Source organism: Saccharomyces eubayanus, chromosome IX (genome assembly GCF_001298625.1).
Source record: "Saccharomyces eubayanus strain FM1318 chromosome IX, whole genome shotgun sequence".
NCBI lineage: Eukaryota > Fungi > Ascomycota > Saccharomycetes > Saccharomycetales > Saccharomycetaceae > Saccharomyces > Saccharomyces eubayanus.
This window is the reverse complement of record NC_030984.1, coordinates 244,075-261,399: the sequence shown is the minus strand read 5'-3', so window position 1 is coordinate 261,399 and position 17,325 is coordinate 244,075. Positions and strand designations below refer to the sequence as shown.

The 17,325-nt window shown below is 41.0% G+C and overlaps 11 protein-coding genes across 11 annotated transcripts; 7 read left to right on the top strand and 4 right to left on the bottom strand.

The window, feature by feature from the left end:
* Nucleotides 1-62: 62 nt before the first annotated feature.
* On the top strand, nt 63-926 carry CAP2 (F-actin-capping protein subunit beta; the record flags this gene model as incomplete). The annotated part of the gene is made up of 1 exon (XM_018365858.1): nt 63-926. The coding sequence occupies one exon, from the start codon at nt 63-65 to the stop codon at nt 924-926; it is 864 nt and encodes a 287-aa protein (XP_018221576.1).
* Nucleotides 927-1,245: 319 nt separating this feature from the next.
* CKA1 (casein kinase 2 catalytic subunit CKA1) lies at nt 1,246-2,364 on the top strand (the record flags this gene model as incomplete). The annotated part of the gene is made up of 1 exon (XM_018365857.1): nt 1,246-2,364. The coding sequence occupies one exon, from the start codon at nt 1,246-1,248 to the stop codon at nt 2,362-2,364; it is 1,119 nt and encodes a 372-aa protein (XP_018221575.1).
* A 325-nt stretch (nt 2,365-2,689) lies between these two features.
* Nucleotides 2,690-4,543, bottom strand: CST6 (Cst6p; the record flags this gene model as incomplete). The annotated part of the gene is made up of 1 exon (XM_018365856.1): nt 2,690-4,543. The coding sequence occupies one exon, from the start codon at nt 4,541-4,543 to the stop codon at nt 2,690-2,692; it is 1,854 nt and encodes a 617-aa protein (XP_018221574.1).
* Nucleotides 4,544-5,197: 654 nt separating this feature from the next.
* Nucleotides 5,198-7,150, top strand: PRM2 (pheromone-regulated protein PRM2; the record flags this gene model as incomplete). The annotated part of the gene is made up of 1 exon (XM_018365855.1): nt 5,198-7,150. One exon carries the CDS (start codon nt 5,198-5,200, stop codon nt 7,148-7,150), a length of 1,953 nt encoding a protein of 650 aa, XP_018221573.1.
* Nucleotides 7,151-7,529: 379 nt separating this feature from the next.
* On the top strand, nt 7,530-10,073 carry NOT3 (CCR4-NOT core subunit NOT3; the record flags this gene model as incomplete). Its single annotated transcript, XM_018365854.1, has 1 exon — nt 7,530-10,073. One exon carries the CDS (start codon nt 7,530-7,532, stop codon nt 10,071-10,073), a length of 2,544 nt encoding a protein of 847 aa, XP_018221572.1.
* Nucleotides 10,074-10,349: 276 nt separating this feature from the next.
* TED1 (Ted1p) lies at nt 10,350-11,765 on the bottom strand (the record flags this gene model as incomplete). Its single annotated transcript, XM_018365853.1, has 1 exon — nt 10,350-11,765. One exon carries the CDS (start codon nt 11,763-11,765, stop codon nt 10,350-10,352), a length of 1,416 nt encoding a protein of 471 aa, XP_018221571.1.
* A 271-nt stretch (nt 11,766-12,036) lies between these two features.
* On the bottom strand, nt 12,037-12,453 carry APQ12 (Apq12p; the record flags this gene model as incomplete). Its single annotated transcript, XM_018365852.1, has 1 exon — nt 12,037-12,453. The coding sequence occupies one exon, from the start codon at nt 12,451-12,453 to the stop codon at nt 12,037-12,039; it is 417 nt and encodes a 138-aa protein (XP_018221570.1).
* A 204-nt stretch (nt 12,454-12,657) lies between these two features.
* GVP36 (Gvp36p) lies at nt 12,658-13,635 on the bottom strand (the record flags this gene model as incomplete). Its single annotated transcript, XM_018365851.1, has 1 exon — nt 12,658-13,635. One exon carries the CDS (start codon nt 13,633-13,635, stop codon nt 12,658-12,660), a length of 978 nt encoding a protein of 325 aa, XP_018221569.1.
* Nucleotides 13,636-13,866: 231 nt separating this feature from the next.
* PKP1 (protein kinase PKP1) lies at nt 13,867-15,054 on the top strand (the record flags this gene model as incomplete). Its single annotated transcript, XM_018365850.1, has 1 exon — nt 13,867-15,054. One exon carries the CDS (start codon nt 13,867-13,869, stop codon nt 15,052-15,054), a length of 1,188 nt encoding a protein of 395 aa, XP_018221568.1.
* Nucleotides 15,055-15,161: 107 nt separating this feature from the next.
* On the top strand, nt 15,162-16,079 carry CBR1 (cytochrome-b5 reductase; the record flags this gene model as incomplete). Its single annotated transcript, XM_018365849.1, has 1 exon — nt 15,162-16,079. One exon carries the CDS (start codon nt 15,162-15,164, stop codon nt 16,077-16,079), a length of 918 nt encoding a protein of 305 aa, XP_018221567.1.
* A 214-nt stretch (nt 16,080-16,293) lies between these two features.
* Nucleotides 16,294-17,187, top strand: AGE2 (GTPase-activating protein AGE2; the record flags this gene model as incomplete). Its single annotated transcript, XM_018365848.1, has 1 exon — nt 16,294-17,187. One exon carries the CDS (start codon nt 16,294-16,296, stop codon nt 17,185-17,187), a length of 894 nt encoding a protein of 297 aa, XP_018221566.1.
* Between the last annotated feature and the right edge of the window lie 138 nt (nt 17,188-17,325).

Below are 17,325 nucleotides of genomic sequence, written 5' to 3'. Positions count from 1 at the left end.
AAAGAATAAAGGAGTGCCGTTCAACTGAGAGATATACACGCCCTTCCCACGCTACCATCACGATGTCTGACACTCAATTCGATGCTGCTTTGGATATCCTCAGAAGATTGAACCCCACTACACTGCAAGAAAATTTAAAAAATTTGATAGAATTGCAACCGAACTTGGCGCAAGATCTGCTATCTTCAGTAGACGTTCCCCTATCTGTCCAGAAGGACCCCACTCACTCACATCGCGAATATCTCTGCTGTGATTACAACCGTGATATTGACTCGTTCAGATCACCATGGTCGAACACCTATTTCCCAGAATTGTCCCCAGAGGATTTGCAAGACAGTCCCTTTCCTTCCGCGCCTTTGAGAGAGATGGAGATCTTGGCTAATGACTCTTTCGATGTTTACAGAGATCTGTACTACGAAGGGGGTATCTCCAGTGTGTATCTTTGGGATCTTAATGAAGATGATTTCGATGGACACGATTTCGCAGGGGTAGTGCTTTTCAAGAAAAACCAATCCGACCATAGCAATTGGGACAGTATCCATGTTTTCGAAGTCACAGCTTCCCCTTCAACTCCCGGCTCTTTCGATTATAGAGTCACCACTACAATTATCTTACACTTGGACAAACCAAAGAATGACCAGGACTCCCATATGATGTTGTCTGGGAACTTAACAAGACAAACAGAAAAGGACATCGCCGTGGACATGTCCCGTCCACTGGACGTTATCTCCACATCACACGTTGCAAATTTGGGATCCTTGATTGAGGATATCGAGTCTCAAATGAGAAACTTATTGGAAACCGTTTATTTCGAAAAGACAAGAGATATCTTCCACCAAACAAAGAACGCTGCGATTGCATCCTCTGCCGAGGAGGCCAACAAAGGTGCCCATGCAGAGATCATCAAGGGCCTACAGTCTCTATAGAAGTATTTATATATAGCACAAATACAACATATATACACTATCATAATCAATAGTAAACTCCATATTGAAATCATTTACAACGAACTATGGAAAAAAAAGCGAAAAATCAAAAATTTCGACCAACGTTGGAAAATTTCAATAGCATTTCATTAGTCAACCCTGCAGACTAAGAATAAAGGATTTTGAGGAGAGTATTATAGTTGCTATTACTTGCCGTGTTGCACCTATCAATCGCTTTTTTTTTTTTTGCCGGAAACTAGACGAGTTTGTACAAGGATACAGGAAGGGAAAATTGTAGAAGCACAACTTTATTCGAACTATGAAATGCAGGGTATTGTCAGAAGCTCGTGTTTATACGAATATCAATAAGCAAAGAACCGAGGAATATTGGGATTATGAAAATACTACAATCGATTGGTCCACGAATACGAAGAGCTACGAGATTGAGAATAAAGTGGGGCGTGGGAAATATTCTGAAGTTTTCCAAGGTATTAAGTTGGACTCAAAAGTTAAAATTGTCATTAAAATGTTGAAGCCCGTTAAAAAGAAAAAAATTAAGAGAGAAATTAAGATCTTAACAGATTTGTCTAACGAAAAACTACCTCCGACGACTTTACCATTCCAAAAAGAACAATACTACACAAATCAAAAGGAAGATGTTGTAAAATTCACTAGACCCTATATTTTTGATTTGCCTCACACCGGTCATGCAAATATAATCCATTTATTTGATGTAATAAAGGACCCGATTTCTAGAACGCCAGCTTTGGTCTTTGAATACGTCGATAACGTGGACTTTCGTATTCTTTACCCTAAATTAACCGATTTGGAGATTAGGTTTTATATGTTTGAACTATTAAAGGCTTTAGATTACTGCCATTCGATGGGAATAATGCATAGGGATGTTAAGCCTCATAACGTGATGATTGATCATAAAAACAAAAAGTTACGATTGATCGATTGGGGGTTGGCCGAATTTTATCATGTTAATATGGAATATAATGTCCGTGTTGCATCGAGATTCTTCAAGGGTCCAGAACTACTAGTAGATTATAGAATGTATGATTACTCTTTAGATCTATGGTCATTTGGAACAATGCTAGCTTCCATGATATTTAAAAGAGAACCATTTTTCCATGGAACTAGTAATACAGATCAACTTATCAAAATTGTCAAAGTGCTTGGTACAACGGATTTTGAGAAGTACTTGTTGAAGTATGAAATCACTTTACCAAGAGAATTTTACGATATGGACCAATACATCAGAAAGCCTTGGCATAGATTTATTAATGATAGTAACAAACATTTAAGCAATAACGATGAAATAATTGATCTAATTGATAATCTGTTGAAATACGACCACCAAGAAAGACTAACTGCTAAAGAAGCAATGGGTCACCCATGGTTTGCCCCAATCAGAGAACAAATTGCAAAATAAGTAATTAAAAACAAAAAAACAATCAAAAAAAACACAAACGATATAACGATTAATTTTTTTTAACAATGTGTACCTACTGTACTTAATTTTAATAGATTAGGAAAAAAGAAAAGAGATTAGAAGGACAACGAATAATAACCAGGGAAACTACTGATAAATTAGTATGTGCAAATTTAATGCATATGCTTACATAAATATAACGTCTGAGTAATAATTAATACAAACCAAAAACAGTGACGATAGAAGCGGAAAGATGTGGCCACAATATATACACGTATGTAAACATATACAAATTCACCCATCATTTTGAATCGTCATTCTTGAATCAAACAACGTCGTGTTCTTTGAGGTTAGATGCTTTCACATCCTTATCAGAATCCACTAATGATTGATTTTCTGAATTATTTCTACTTCCTGTGAGTTTATCACCAACAAGATCCATATCATCTTCATCGACATAACTATCGAAACGTTGAGAATACGGTTCATGTTTGATTGTAATGATTTTACCGGTTTCTTTATCCACTTCTGTTACGTCTGAATCGATCATCAGCAATTCCTCAATAATTTTTAATGAGTCCACAGTCGTGCTTTCGCTCTTGATACCACTGTTTGTACTACCATTATCGTCCGAATTTTTGGTTAATTTTTCGTGTTCACGTAGATGAATTTTAGAAAATTTCTTAAATTTAGAAATCAACTTCTCATAATAATTTAGTTTTTTTTGCAAAATTTTATTCTCGTCCTTAATGTCATCAAATTCCCTTTGCAACTGCAGCTGAGCAACCTTTTTTCTTTGCCTACACTTCGAAGCTGCAATTCTGTTTCTTTCTAACAGCCTCGCTCTTTTCCATGCCGTAGTACCAGGGGTTGGCTCCTCTTGAGCATTATTTGCTAAATCCATGTGAGATGCTTGTGATCTTGAGGAGAAACTGGGATTGGAGTGAGATTCTTTGAGTAAAGATTTGCTCATGTTCTTATTCGTTGAGTTACCGCTGTCGGTAGTTGGCGCAAATGTCGTCATGCCCTCAAGATCGCTTGCGCTCTCCGATGTAATATTTTTTGATAGCGAGCCAGCAAAATGCTGACGCTRATCTTTCGTATAGTCTGCATTTTGGTCTGCCAAACTAGTGCCACTCAAGGGATTGGTATTTTTTTTTGCGCCATACAACGGAATATCGACTGGCGCTATTTGGTTGAAGGTCTGTCTATGCGGTACATTTTTATTTTTATTTGCACCATTCTGATAATTGTGAAAGTTCGGCATAGGAGGTGGCTGGGTATTATGTAGGTTTTCTAACGTCTCAATATCCTCACCCAATTGACTAATTTGACCGTTAGAAATCGAAATTCTTCTTCTTCTAACAGGTTCGTCGCATCCAGGCAGAGAACTTTGAAAAATTGGTGGGTTTGTCATCGGCAAGTGTGCCACGTCCACACCAAAAGGTTGAAAGAATGGTGATAAAGTTTCCAGGATGGACGGATCGTTTAAGGCATGTGGATTGTTGTTTAAATTCATATTCATAAAATACAATTGTTTATTTAAAGCACTTGTGTTAGCGGTGTTGGCAGCAGCTGTAGCGGCAGCAGCTGCAGCAGCTGCAGCGGTTGCGCTATTACCTGGAACAGTGGTGACATCGTTTGGGACAGATTTGGGCCCAGAAGGCAGCTGGTTTATGTTTGTATGAGTGGCTAAATCCTGATTGACATCATGTACAACGCCAGAGCTCATTAGGATATCACCGTAAAGTTGAGACTCGTCTTCAGTCTTCATGGGTTGTTGTTCTTCTTGTTGTTGTCGAAGATATGCAGCTTGGTGGTAGTTTGGGCTAGCACTAGCATTAATTTCTTGGTTATGCAAACTAGCGTTTCCAACTGCCATGTTAGCATATTGGGGCGGTAAAGAATTTCTAACGGAAGCGCCACCGGAAATGTCGGCTGCAGTATAATGGTGCATTGGATCAACCATACCGGCCATATTGGTACTGTAATTCATGTCACTGGGGTCCAAAGGCCTAGCTGTAACAGGGTTCGCAGTGGTAGCAGCAACGGCAGAAGCATTTTTATGCGGTATTTTATTGTTCATGATTTTTGATGTGTCGTCGCGACTACGCTTGTTACTGTCATTTTTTTTGGCAGAGGTAGAATTTACGGAGTGATAATCCTGACCAGTAAACATCAGTGATTTGAGTTTTGTGTACCTTTCTCTTATTCCTATAGTTTCTTCTAAATCTATTTTCAGCTGGAATATTGCTTGAAAATTGGGAAGACGGTTCAAATAATGGTAACGAAACGTACACAGGATAGTTTCTATAGAGAGGGGTTATGTAAGTAAGCAAGAGGATGACTCCGAAGCAATTATCATGTCAGGCCATAACTCAACGAAAATATTCCTTTTGTCTTCATTGTGATGGGAAAGTAGATTCCAATTGTCATTGTCGCTAATTTCGGAGAGGGGCAGCCGCCATACCGTTGAGGGTGATATCCTTCACAAAGTGTCACAATCTAAAATCCTACAATAGCGATATAAGTGGTACGATTCATCGGAGTTGTCAAAAGTAGCTTATTGTCACGATTGCTGTATATCCAATATTTCTGTAGAAAGTTTGTATATGTCCCAATTTGGCACGGAAATTGTGGAGTAAAAATAATATCATATGGATGTGACGACACAATCTTGAAACACGTTTGAAAAATGTTTCAGTTTGATGACGAGATACACTCTTGCTTAACGTACCTTCTTACTTTATATAATATGTGGAATTTTGATTTGGAAATAGCATGTCAAAGTGGTTGAGAAGCCGTCTCTTGCAAGAAAAGAGGAGAACGGAAAATGAACAATATGTGCGTCGTAAGATCTTTATCACTCCCTCAGAGGTTGTTCTATTGTCTCTTCCACCCCCTTCTGCTAATATTCTTTACTTCAATAATTCTAACTATTTGGAGCACCTTTTCAGTTATAGATATTACAATGGCTAAAACATATCACACGAAGACCGAGTGGAACAATACCGTTGTCACTTCAGTATCTATTTCTACAGCCACAACAACAGCTACAGAAACATCAGTCACTACATACCAACCTTCGTACTCCACCAGTTTTTATACTTTAAACGATTCCTATATTGAAGAGAGGATCGATCAATACTTTGAGAGCAAACTCCGAAATATTTCATCCGTAGTTAATACGGATATGCAGGCAAAATTCGAGTCATACACGGATGATTTACTGAATGACAAACAACAGCTAATAACCGACCATATAAGTTCACAAACCGAATCAATAAAAAGCGTTCTTGAGCTGAACAATACGATATTTAACGAGTTGCTCGCTAAATCGCATTTAATAAATGTAACATGGAGCGAAATATCTGAAGATGCGATGACGCTGGACCAGGATTCAATTTCACAATTAGCACAGAATTTATTTTTGAATTCTTCCATGTTCGATAACGTTTTCCAAAATTACTCCAGTAGATTGGAATTTTTACAGGCATTTAATGACACCATCACCGATTTTCCTATTCAGCTGAGTGATAATAATACTTTAAATTTAAGTTATTTACAAACATCCGCCGACTGGGTTCAATTAAGACAGAATTTCACCAGAAACTTACAAAGTCAAATTTCCATTCTCTCTGGGAATACTACAAACACCAAGTCATCAGCCTCAATAACGAAGAGATCTATAAATAATAATAGTGAGGAAAATAGCGATTTCATTGCAATAAAAAGAAAAGTTTTTTATAGGTGTCAGAAAATGACAATAGTTTTCACCGTACTCTATTTTGCCTTAGTGGTTTTACTAATGATAGTGGAAAGAATTAAGTTTCAGCTGGAAAACCAACAGTTTAACTTAGTAATTTCCCAAATTAATGATTCTACAGGGTGCACAAACTTCACGCAATACAATAACATTCTGAAAAACCTGATAACTACTTTGAACCTCTCCGCACTTTACCCAGTTGTCTACCAATTGACAAAGCTTATAAACCAGAAGATATTGAAAAGGAACGCAAAAGAAAGCAACGAGAGAAAAGCAAAACGGTCCAAACTATTTTATTGCAATTGGTGGTTATTCTCAAATGGCGTTTATTTGTGGATTTTTGGTTTACTGATGATATTGATTCATTGGCAAATTGCGTCACGATTAACAAGCTTTTCAGTAGCAGATCCACGTGCATTAAATAAAAGATCAGAACCTCTGTCATACAAGAGAGAACTTTGGGCAGACGTAAATATGACTACCGCAGTAGATGGCGTCATTAATGACAGTATAAACTTATTGTGCGCGAACTTCCAATTGGACATCAACGAACGGTTCCTCTCAACACATTTCACGTTTCAGGCTGACCCAAGCTTACGAGCACAATCGATGGAAATTTTGAGCTCCTGGGGTAATGCGACAAACACTCAATTCGAGAAATATCTCAATGATAGTTCTCAGAATTGGCAAAAAACAGACGTGCAAATTGAACCTCTTCTGAGCACCGACTCTGTCACAGTATTCATGAACCAGTATTCCGTCCCGCTGAATAGAGTTGCCGGAGCCAGTACATCATTAGCAATAGACATTCAAAAGTATGGGATAATCATTAAGGAAACTAATGTAACCAACAATTCAGTGGCGACACTCTCATCACTGGGAAAGCGTCTGGTAGAAAAACAAGAACCAAAACAAAAAAACTCGCCCTCATCACACAACGTTTTCAAGTGGGGGGTTTTAATAGCCTGTTTGATCATACTGCTTCACCACCTGCTCACCTTCATAATAATAAGGCTGTAAATAGTGTATTATCGTCACCTCCCACGAGCGGTTTCGCAATTTTCTCTGAGTGAAAAACTTGTGAAAATACCTTGATTTTATGTAATATTAGCCTATTTAACTTTCTGTTATATACGCATTTGGCAAGCATCGCAGGTCTTTATATCGCTAATTCGACAAGGACACTTGTAAAGTTATCAATAGCTTTGCATTTACTTCCAGTTCACTGCATTCCGTTGATATTTGAAACTTTTTTTCTTCATTTCTTTTATACTCGACTTTAACAAGAAAGTCTCATTGTGTCAAGCAAAGGATTGAAAAGAGAAAACATCACTTTATTTATTTATTTATTTTCTACTTTAGATTTTTGAGGAAGTGGTTATATGCTTAGCCGATTGAAATGGCTCATAGGAAACTACAACAGGAGGTCGATAGGGTCTTTAAAAAGATCAATGAGGGTCTAGAAATCTTCAATAGCTATTATGAAAGACATGAATCTTGTACGAATAACCCCTCCCAAAAGGACAAGCTAGAGTCTGATTTGAAAAGAGAGGTCAAGAAACTGCAAAGGCTCAGGGAACAGATCAAATCGTGGCAAAGCTCACCAGATATTAAGGACAAAGATTCTCTTCTGGATTATAGAAGATCCGTGGAGATAGCGATGGAGAAGTATAAGGCCGTGGAGAAAGCATCTAAAGAGAAAGCATATTCCAACATAAGTCTGAAAAAGTCTGAAACTCTGGATCCACAAGAAAGAGAAAGAAGAGATATATCGGAGTATTTATCTCAAATGATCGATGAATTAGAAAGGCAATACGATTTACTACAAGTAGAAATTGACAAGTTATTGCTTCTCAATAAAAAGAAGAAAACTTTCTCTGCGTCAAATGACGAGAAAAAGGAACAATTTAAGCATTTCCAATCGAGGCATAGGTGGCATCAGCAACAGATGGAACTCGCCTTGAGGCTTCTAGCCAATGAAGAATTAGATCCTCAGGATGTTAAAAATGTGCAGGATGATATAAATTATTTTGTGGAGTCCAATCAAGATGCTGATTTCGTAGAGGATGAAACTATTTATGATGCTTTGGACTTACAAAGTAATGAGGCCATTGCCCATGAGGTAGCTCAATATTTTGCCTCACAAAAGGCAGAAGACAACAATACGTCTGATGCTAATGACTCTCTACAGGATGCATCGAGACTTTCTAAAAAGGAACAACGAAAATTGGAAAGGGAAGCTAAAAAAGCTGCCAAACTAGCGTCAAAGAGTACAACAGACACAACAGCCACTATAGGCTCGACAATAAGCGTACCTGATCTTTCTTCTACACCATCACCCGTCACACCTGTCGCAAATATATCTAGGGAAACCGAAAGGAGCCCTTCTGCTTCACCTATTCAAAGTGTGTCAAAACCTGAGGAACCAATGAAAACCTTTTCTATAAAGAGCCCCAAGGCTAGCACTGAAAATATACTTCAGTCGCTGCAAAAATCACCAAGCTCGACGACGCCTGAAACCCCGACAAATGTACATACACATATCCATCAAACTCCAAATGGTATTACTGGTGCCACTACTTTAAAACCCGCCACTCTTCCAGTAAAACCTGTTGGTGAACTAAAATGGGCCGTCGCTGCGTCGCAAGCGATAGAAAAGGATAGAAAGGTCACATCTGCATCGTCCACCATTTCCAATACTTCGACGAAGACTCCGACAACGGCCGTTGCCACCACAACGCCATCCAATGCCAACAGTAGAATAAGCAGTGCTTTAAATACACCCAAACTAAACACTCCATCATTATCTTTACAGCCTGAGAATAACGGCGCATCGTCATCATCAGCTGCTAATGCGGCCGCCGTCTTGGCTGCAGGAGCCGCTGCTGTGAATCACAATAACCAAGCCTTTTACAGAAATATGAACTCCTCTCATCATCCTCTAGTYTCTTTGGCTACAACTACAAAGACGGAGCATGTCTCCACCGTTTCAGGAACGCCATTCAATGAAGGTGCGTTTGAAAGTGCTACTAAACCAGTTGCAGAACAACAGGAGGAAACCGAATCGACAGAGGAAAGCCAACTGCAGGTTCCAACTTTTGGGGTATTTGAAGACGACTTCGAATCTGATAGAGATTTAGAAACCGAATCAGAGGACGAGGAGCAATCAAACACATCAATACATCTAAGTTCGGAACAGAAAGAGGTTAGAACAAACGAAATTAAAAATGAATTTGTTAGTGACTTTGAGACTCTACTGCTACCAAGTGGTGTACAAGAATTCATAATGAGTTCAGAACTCTATAACAGCCAGATTGAGTCCAAAATAACGTACAAGAGATCTCGTGATATGTGCGAAATTTCTAGACTAGTCGAAGTACCGCAAGGCGTCAACCCACCATCCCCCCTGGATGCGTTCAGATCCACTCAACAATGGGATGTGATGCGTTGTTCATTGCGCGACGTAATAATAGATTCAGAAACGCAGAAAGAGAGTTCATCATCGGTCTATGACAGAATCTTAGAAAACTTCAGAACTTTAGAGATGTTCACACTATTCTACAATTACTATTTTTCTATAACTCCTTTAGAAAGAGAGATTGCATTTAAAATTCTAAACGAGAGGGATTGGAAAGTTTCAAAGGATGGTGCTATGTGGTTTTTAAGGCAAGGTGAGATCAAATTTTTTAATGAAATCTGTGAAGTTGGTGATTATAAAATTTTCAAACTGGATGATTGGACAGTAATTGATAAAGTTAATTTCAGATTAGACTACTCATTTTTACAACCACCCGTCGATGCAGTACCTGAGGCTGGCGATATTGATGTTGACAATAACGATGTTAACGATCAAAGTAATGTAACTTTAGAACAACAAAAACAACAAATTTCTCATGGTAAGCAACTCTTGAATCAATTGAGACAAGGTAAGAATAATGTATGATAAGAACATAGGAAAAATAAACAAGGCAAAAAAAAATATTAATAAAACAATGGCAATAATCTGTGCTTATACCAGCACAAAAGATTTTAATTTCCTTTATAGTTAGTTTAGATTAGACAAAAATAAAAATAATCAATCTAAGGTACTAATGTACCTTAATGTATTGAATAAGAGGCAAAACTTCGGCATCTAAAATTCCTGAGAGGCAAGCAATATGGAGAGCTATATATATATATGTATATATATATGTGCGTGTATTTTCTCTTCTCTTTCCTTTTAGACGAAGAGTAGCGAGGACCAAGTGAATATAGCAACAAGTAGGGATACTTTAGCGAACCACCAAACATGCTGAATGGCGAATGGGCATAAACTGAATGTCCAATCCCAAGTCATTGTATCGGTGTTGAAGTGTCCCGTAACTAAACCTGTGTTCCCGTTGAATTCGCCCATCATGGATTTGACTGTAATTTCCTTGACGAAAATGTCACTTTCGATATCTTTTGTAGCTTCCCAAGTGGCGGAAGACTTCTTATTGTAAACCGTTTCACAGCCTTCATGGTCATGTCCTGTTAATATGATACCTGGCTTTCCGTTTTCGAAGATCATATTCAAAACTTCGTTTGAAACGGATTCTCCCAAATGGTTTTGAGATCTTAGAAGCCCAGTTTTATATGATTCAGGGGCATCAACATCTGGATAATACCTAGTGTCTGGGCCATCGTAGCACAAACCTTCGCGCTTGTAAAATGGAACATGGGTCAATAAAACAGTACTACCGGCGAATTTACGCTCACTTAGTTGCTTCAAAAACATCCAAGTTGCATCAACGAATTCTGGTTGTAAAGCAGGGCCTTCCAAAAGAAGATCGTTTAGCACTACGATTCTCCAAGGATGTGTCGTGTTAGTCTCGTATTCAATCCAATAATTGTCCTTACCGAAAAGATCATAGAACCTTGTCATATGTTGGTACGTGGCATCACCTGAGTATCCCACGTCATGGTTGCCAGTAATGTTAATAAACAGAAAATCTTCTAAATCTGGGTTCCATGATTGGATATTTTCGTATCCAAATCCGAATGTTAAATCTTCGTTTGCAGTATCATTTTGTTGAGCAGTGCTTAGGATCTCGTTGAAACGATCCCCCCATTTGGACCAGTTTGCCTTATATTGGCCATCTTCGTCGAGATTTTCTGTTTTAACCCTTTCAATAAAAGCAGGATCTCTTTTAAATATTCTACTAATGTATCTTTGCGTTCTATTGTGGAATTCCGAATCCCCGATCCATTGACTAGAGAAAAGATCACCCATGACAGTAACCACTTGCGGTTTCAGTCTTTGTTGCATCATATCGTAGATGTGGCCTAGATAGTAGTCGTTGCCATAAGTGTCCAATCGGGACACGTAGGGTGTCTTGGGCCAATTACCCTTTATTTGAGGATCACCAAAGGCCATGATGTGAATATCGTCACTATCAGAAGCATGGCTGGAATACCATTGTTCTTGAACGTCATTGAAGTACCCCTTAACTTTCTCCAGAAGAGTCGAATCTTCTCGTAACGTGGTATTCTTGTCAGAACAATTCCATGAACACTGTTCCGGATGGAAAGATGGGTAGGTATAAATATAGATGTTAGCCACGATGGTGAGCAAAGTGGCGAAATACGCAAACTTCTTGACTACACACCTTAGCATCTTTGGAGTGTTCGGTATGATGCTGCTATTTTCGATTCTTGAATTGGAATCGGATAAATCGCTTCTAATGACTTTGTTCCAGTTTTTCTTAAAAGAACTACAGAATTTACAAGACAACTGCAACAAATATTTTCAGATCCAGAGATTCCCAGAAACAACTCAAAGGCTGTCAGTTTAGCAAAAGGTGTGATTTATCTAGATGATGAATATTTAGAAATAAAGATATATTATTATTATTTACGCTGTATCAAGCACACAAGGGCATCGCGCTCTATTTGAACAATTGTTGTACTTTCGTTTGAGCCAGGTGATAGACAGCGTTGGCTTCCTTTTCCAAGGCATTAATAAATAGTGTATAGATCTTGAATGCGTAGTACCTGTTGGACATGGCGAAGTTATAGAAATTCATCAAGTCAACAGTCAAAAACTGCTGGGAACCACGTAAGTAAATTCCGATGCAGGATACGACTAACGCCACATACAGGAATCTCTTAACCAGGGTGATCAGGTTCATTAGCAAATTGTAAAAGACGTACAAAGTAAAGGAAATGAACGAGAGTTGAAAGACCAAAGGGTGAGACTGGCTGAACTTGGTGATTGCCGGGATCAACCATTGGATGATATCAATTGCATATTTCAAACATTGGGTGACCACAGACAGCTCGTATTGGGGTTGGATGGCGTTCATTTTGGGTTTCTTGCTTTGCCTTTCGTGTTGACCAAGCACTATAACTGATTAAGTTTTTCTGTATATGTATTTTTTTCTTTTATGTCTCTTACAAAAAAACACCTTTACTACTAAACTAGCCATAAAAAAGAAGTACGTTATACTATGTTAGAGAATATCATATTGTATTAAAGGAAGTATATAGAAACGAGTGGTGAGTGCTTGTTAAGCATCATCTTCGTCGTTCATAGAAATAGCGGCCTGTGGCTTTCCATCTTCTGCTTGAGGCTTTGATTCAGGCTCTTGAGCGAATGAATCGGACAAAAATTCCTTCATTAGGGCGGAAGAGGTTTCGAAATACTCAGCTTGAGCCTTGGCCAATTCCTTCAAGTCTTCGGTGAAGTTGGCGTGAGAAATAACCTCCTGCAAGCACACAGTAGCGTCTTCGGTGACTTGGCCGAACTGGTCCTCCAGAGTTTCCATTTGGACTCTTAGGGAAGCTTCCTTTTCTGGCTTCTTATTGTTGGCCAAGTTTGTTCTTGCCACGTCGTATCTCAATCTCATGGAGTGGACTTCCTTGCGACATTTATCGGCTTTACCGATTTCGAAAGAGACTCTTTCCCTCAATTTCTTATTGAACTTGGTTTGAATCAAAGTGTCTTGTTGGATTCTAGCCTGAGCAATCTTAGCCTGGACATCACTGAACTGCAAGAGCGAAGAGGCCAGGGGCTGTTCCTCGCTGGGGAACATCTTGTTCAAACACTCGCTAGAGTTCAAAGCCACTTTGCTCAAAGCATAGTTCAATGTCTTGGGCTCCTTTATAGGGCCTGGAGCGACCAAGATGTTCTGCGCCTCGGAAGCAGACGTGGCATGGGTCAACTCGGTCAACTTGGAGGCCAAGCTGCTGGAAAATTCGTTGACAGACTCGTTGATGTATTTAGGGTAGTCGTACGACCCGTTTTCGTAGATCGCAGTCACGCCCAAGAAGTGACTGTAGATCAGCTTTATGGTGTCGACCTTGTCCTCGAGCTCCGTGTACTCCCGTGGCAACTGTGAGATGTCTGTCACCTGACCCAGACGCTCCTGGACCATTCTTTGGGTGGATTGCGCCAAGTTGGGCAAATCCTGGGTTCTTTCGGACACACTCGTGGAGAGTTCCTGTAGTTTCTTGCTCAAAGAGCTGGCAAAGGCATTGAATGACATAGACGATTCCGATATGCTGCTTACTTCACTGTCCTACCGCTGCATCCGACACCAAATAGTCGAAGAAGTCCCATTCTTCTTGTTTTTGCTATCCAAATCGATCCACCGCTCGCTTCCCACGGTAATAAGGGAAAAAGGCTGCCAATAAGGAAGAATTTGGTAATAGACTAAACGCACTACAGGAGAGGGCCAGAAAGGGTGAGCAAGACTCTAGGGAAGCATTACAGCAGTATGTGGAAGGTTATGCGTGTGTGGAGATGTGGAGGGGTGCGCTGGGCACATCGCCAGCGGCCCTCAAATGAGTTGTTGTCGGAACTGTCGTTCGACCAGCACTACAAGATCAGGTCCAACATCGGGCTGCTAATACAGGACTACGCCAGCAAGCCCATTGCGCCGCTGGACTACGAGTACTTCCTGCAGTACCGGCCACCGCTGACGAGGAAGGAGGAATACATGCTGACGATCAAGACGATCAACTTGTTGCTATCGCTAACGTGCAAACGGCTGAACGCCATCCAGAGGCTACCGTACAATGCGGTGATAAATCCGCACCTCGAGAGGACCAACTCACTGTACCTGAAGAGCCTGCAGACGCTACTTTCGGTGGCGTACCCGTATGAGCTGCACAACCCGCCCAAGATCCAGGCCAAGTTCACGGAGCTGCTGGACGACCACGAGGACGCCATCGTGGTGCTGGCAAAGGGATTGCAGGAGATCCGGACATGCTACCCACAGTTCAAGATCTCACAGTTTTTAAACTTTCATTTGAAAGAGCGAATAACCATGAAGCTACTGGTGACGCACTATCTGTCGCTGACGGCGCAAAACAACGACGAGTCTGACGGGAAGACGATCGGGATCCTGCAGCGCGACCTACCCATAGTGCAGTTGGTCAAGCACGTCTCGGACTACGTCAACGATATCTGCTTTGTGAAGTTTAACACTCAGCGAACCCCGGTCCTCGTCTATCCGCCGGCGCAGGACATCGCATTCACATGCATCCCGCCAATCCTGGAGTACATCATGACAGAGGTGTTCAAGAACGCCTTCGAGGCGCAGATAGCACACGGCAAGGAGCACGTCCCCATAGAGGTCAATCTCTTGAAGCCGGACGACGATGAGCTGTATATACGGATTAGGGACCACGGCGGTGGAATCACGCCGGAGGTGGAGGCGCTCATGTTCGACTACTCGTACTCCACACGTTCCCAACAGCCGTCCGACGACGAGGACTCTACAGACCTCCCCGGCGAGCAAATCAATAACGTTTCCGGCATGGGCTTTGGCCTGCCCATGTGTAAAACGTATCTAGAGCTATTTGGGGGCAAGATGGACATCCAGAGCCTGCCCGGTTGGGGGACAGACGTCTATATCAAGCTCAAGGGCCCTTCCAAGGCTGCACTGCTCGCCAAACGCTAGCGCACGCATGCATGCACGCTTACAGTCCCTTCAAACGTTTATTTTATTTATAATATCTACATATATTCTTGTTATATAAGGCGGAAAATCGAAAAGAGAAAAAAAAAATGTTGAAAATACTCATACGAGCCACTTGTTCACAAGCAACACAACCAACCAAGCATTCAAAGATGGCTGTCGACGCTCAAAAGCTTGTGGTGGTCATCCTGATCGTGGCCATCCCCTTGTTGTTAAAACTCTTTAGCGGGCAAAAGCCCAAGGCTGTGCTAGACCCCAAGCGGGGCGAGTTCCAGGCATTCCCACTAGTAGAGAAGACCATCTTGACGCACAACACTTCGTTGTACAAGTTTGGTTTGCCCCACGCTGACGACGTTCTCGGATTACCGATCGGACAGCATATTGTGATCAAGGCCAACATCAATGGTAAGGATATTTCTAGATCGTATACGCCCACTTCGTTGGACGAGGACACCAAGGGAAGCTTTGAGCTACTAGTCAAGTCATACCCCACAGGGAACGTTTCGAAGGTGATCGGCGAGTTGCAGATAGGTGATTCGATTGAGATCAAGGGCCCCCGTGGGAACTACCACTACGAGAGAAACTGTCGTTCCCATCTGGGGATGGTTGCGGGCGGTACTGGTATTTCACCCATGTACCAAATCATGAAGGCCATTGCTATGGACCCCCGCGACACCACCAAGGTCTCCCTCGTTTTCGGTAACGTCCACGAGGAGGATATTTTGTTGAAGAAGGAACTAGAGGCGTTGGTGGCCATGAAGCCTTCCCAGCTTAAAATTGTTCATTACTTGGACTCGCCAGACCGTGAAGACTGGACCGGTGGCGTCGGGTACATCACTAAAGATGTCATCAAGGAGCATTTGCCTGCTGCCACTGAGGACAACGTTCAAATCTTGATCTGTGGTCCTCCCGCAATGGTGGCTTCCGTTAGAAGAAGCGTTGTTGACTTGGGATTCAGACGTTCCAAGCCACTTTCCAAGATGGAAGACCAAGTGTTCGTGTTCTAGATGGAACCACGGCACTTGTCCGAATGGAGCGTATAACTTGGATTGATATATACATATATACGCTACTTAGTCACCTAAACGCATCGTTTCGATCCTTCGTGCTGGACGATCTTGCACTCGATAATACGTATAAGATCGGTACTAATATTGATAAATGAATGCTACGTTTATGGTATACCAGGTAGAGGTATAGAACGTGGGGAAGCAAGAAGTGATGTCGACATCGGTCCCTGTCAAGAAGGCACTGAGTGCTCTTTTACGCGATCCTGGAAATACCCACTGTGCGGATTGTAAGGCACAACTGCATCCACGCTGGGCCTCCTGGTCACTTGGTGTTTTCATCTGCATCAAGTGTGCAGGTATACATAGATCCTTGGGGACACATATCTCAAAAGTGAAGTCTGTGGATCTGGATACATGGAAGGAGGAGCATTTGACGAAACTGATTCAATTCAAAAATAATTCAAGGGCGAACTCGTACTATGAAGCCAATTTGGCAGACGACTTGAAGCGAAGAAAGATCACTGACACGAGCAGTTTACAGAATTTCATCAAGAATAAATACGAGTATAAGAAGTGGATTGGCGACTTGTCAAGCATCGTCAACGGGTCGGGCGATGCTACTCTGCATAAATCATCCACTAATCAATCTTCTGTCTCGAACGCGAGCTTGAATTCAAGTTCAAACTCACTACAAAGGACGCAGACACAACCGTCCCCTTCTTTGTTGAAAACCTCGCAGAGTAATACCAGTTTACTGAACTTGCAGGTTTCATCTCTTTCCAAGACCACTTCTAATACGAGTGACGCTAGTGACACTACAAGCATAGCTGCCACTAGTAACAAAGCCTATCACAGGGCTAATGAAATTGGGCAAAGGAGCGACTTGAAGAAATCTATCTTATCATTATACTCTAAACCTTCGACTCAGACTCAAAGCCAGAGCTCGTTCTTCAATACCACGATACCTCAGCCATCTCCAACTCCAACTCCGTCGCCATTAGTTAGTCCTGGAATTATTGGTACCGGTAACAATAACGCCAACTCGAACTCCAATTCTAATGTTTCGTTGGACGATAACGAATTGTTCAAGAACGTTTGGACCTGAGAGAAAAGAATAACGGTAAAAAGAACAACATCTCCAATATTGTTTTATGTAAGATGACATCCGATAAAAATAGAGGATGCGTATTTTTCTTATATTTTTTATATTGTATATGTGAAATGTTATTATTTGATTTTTATA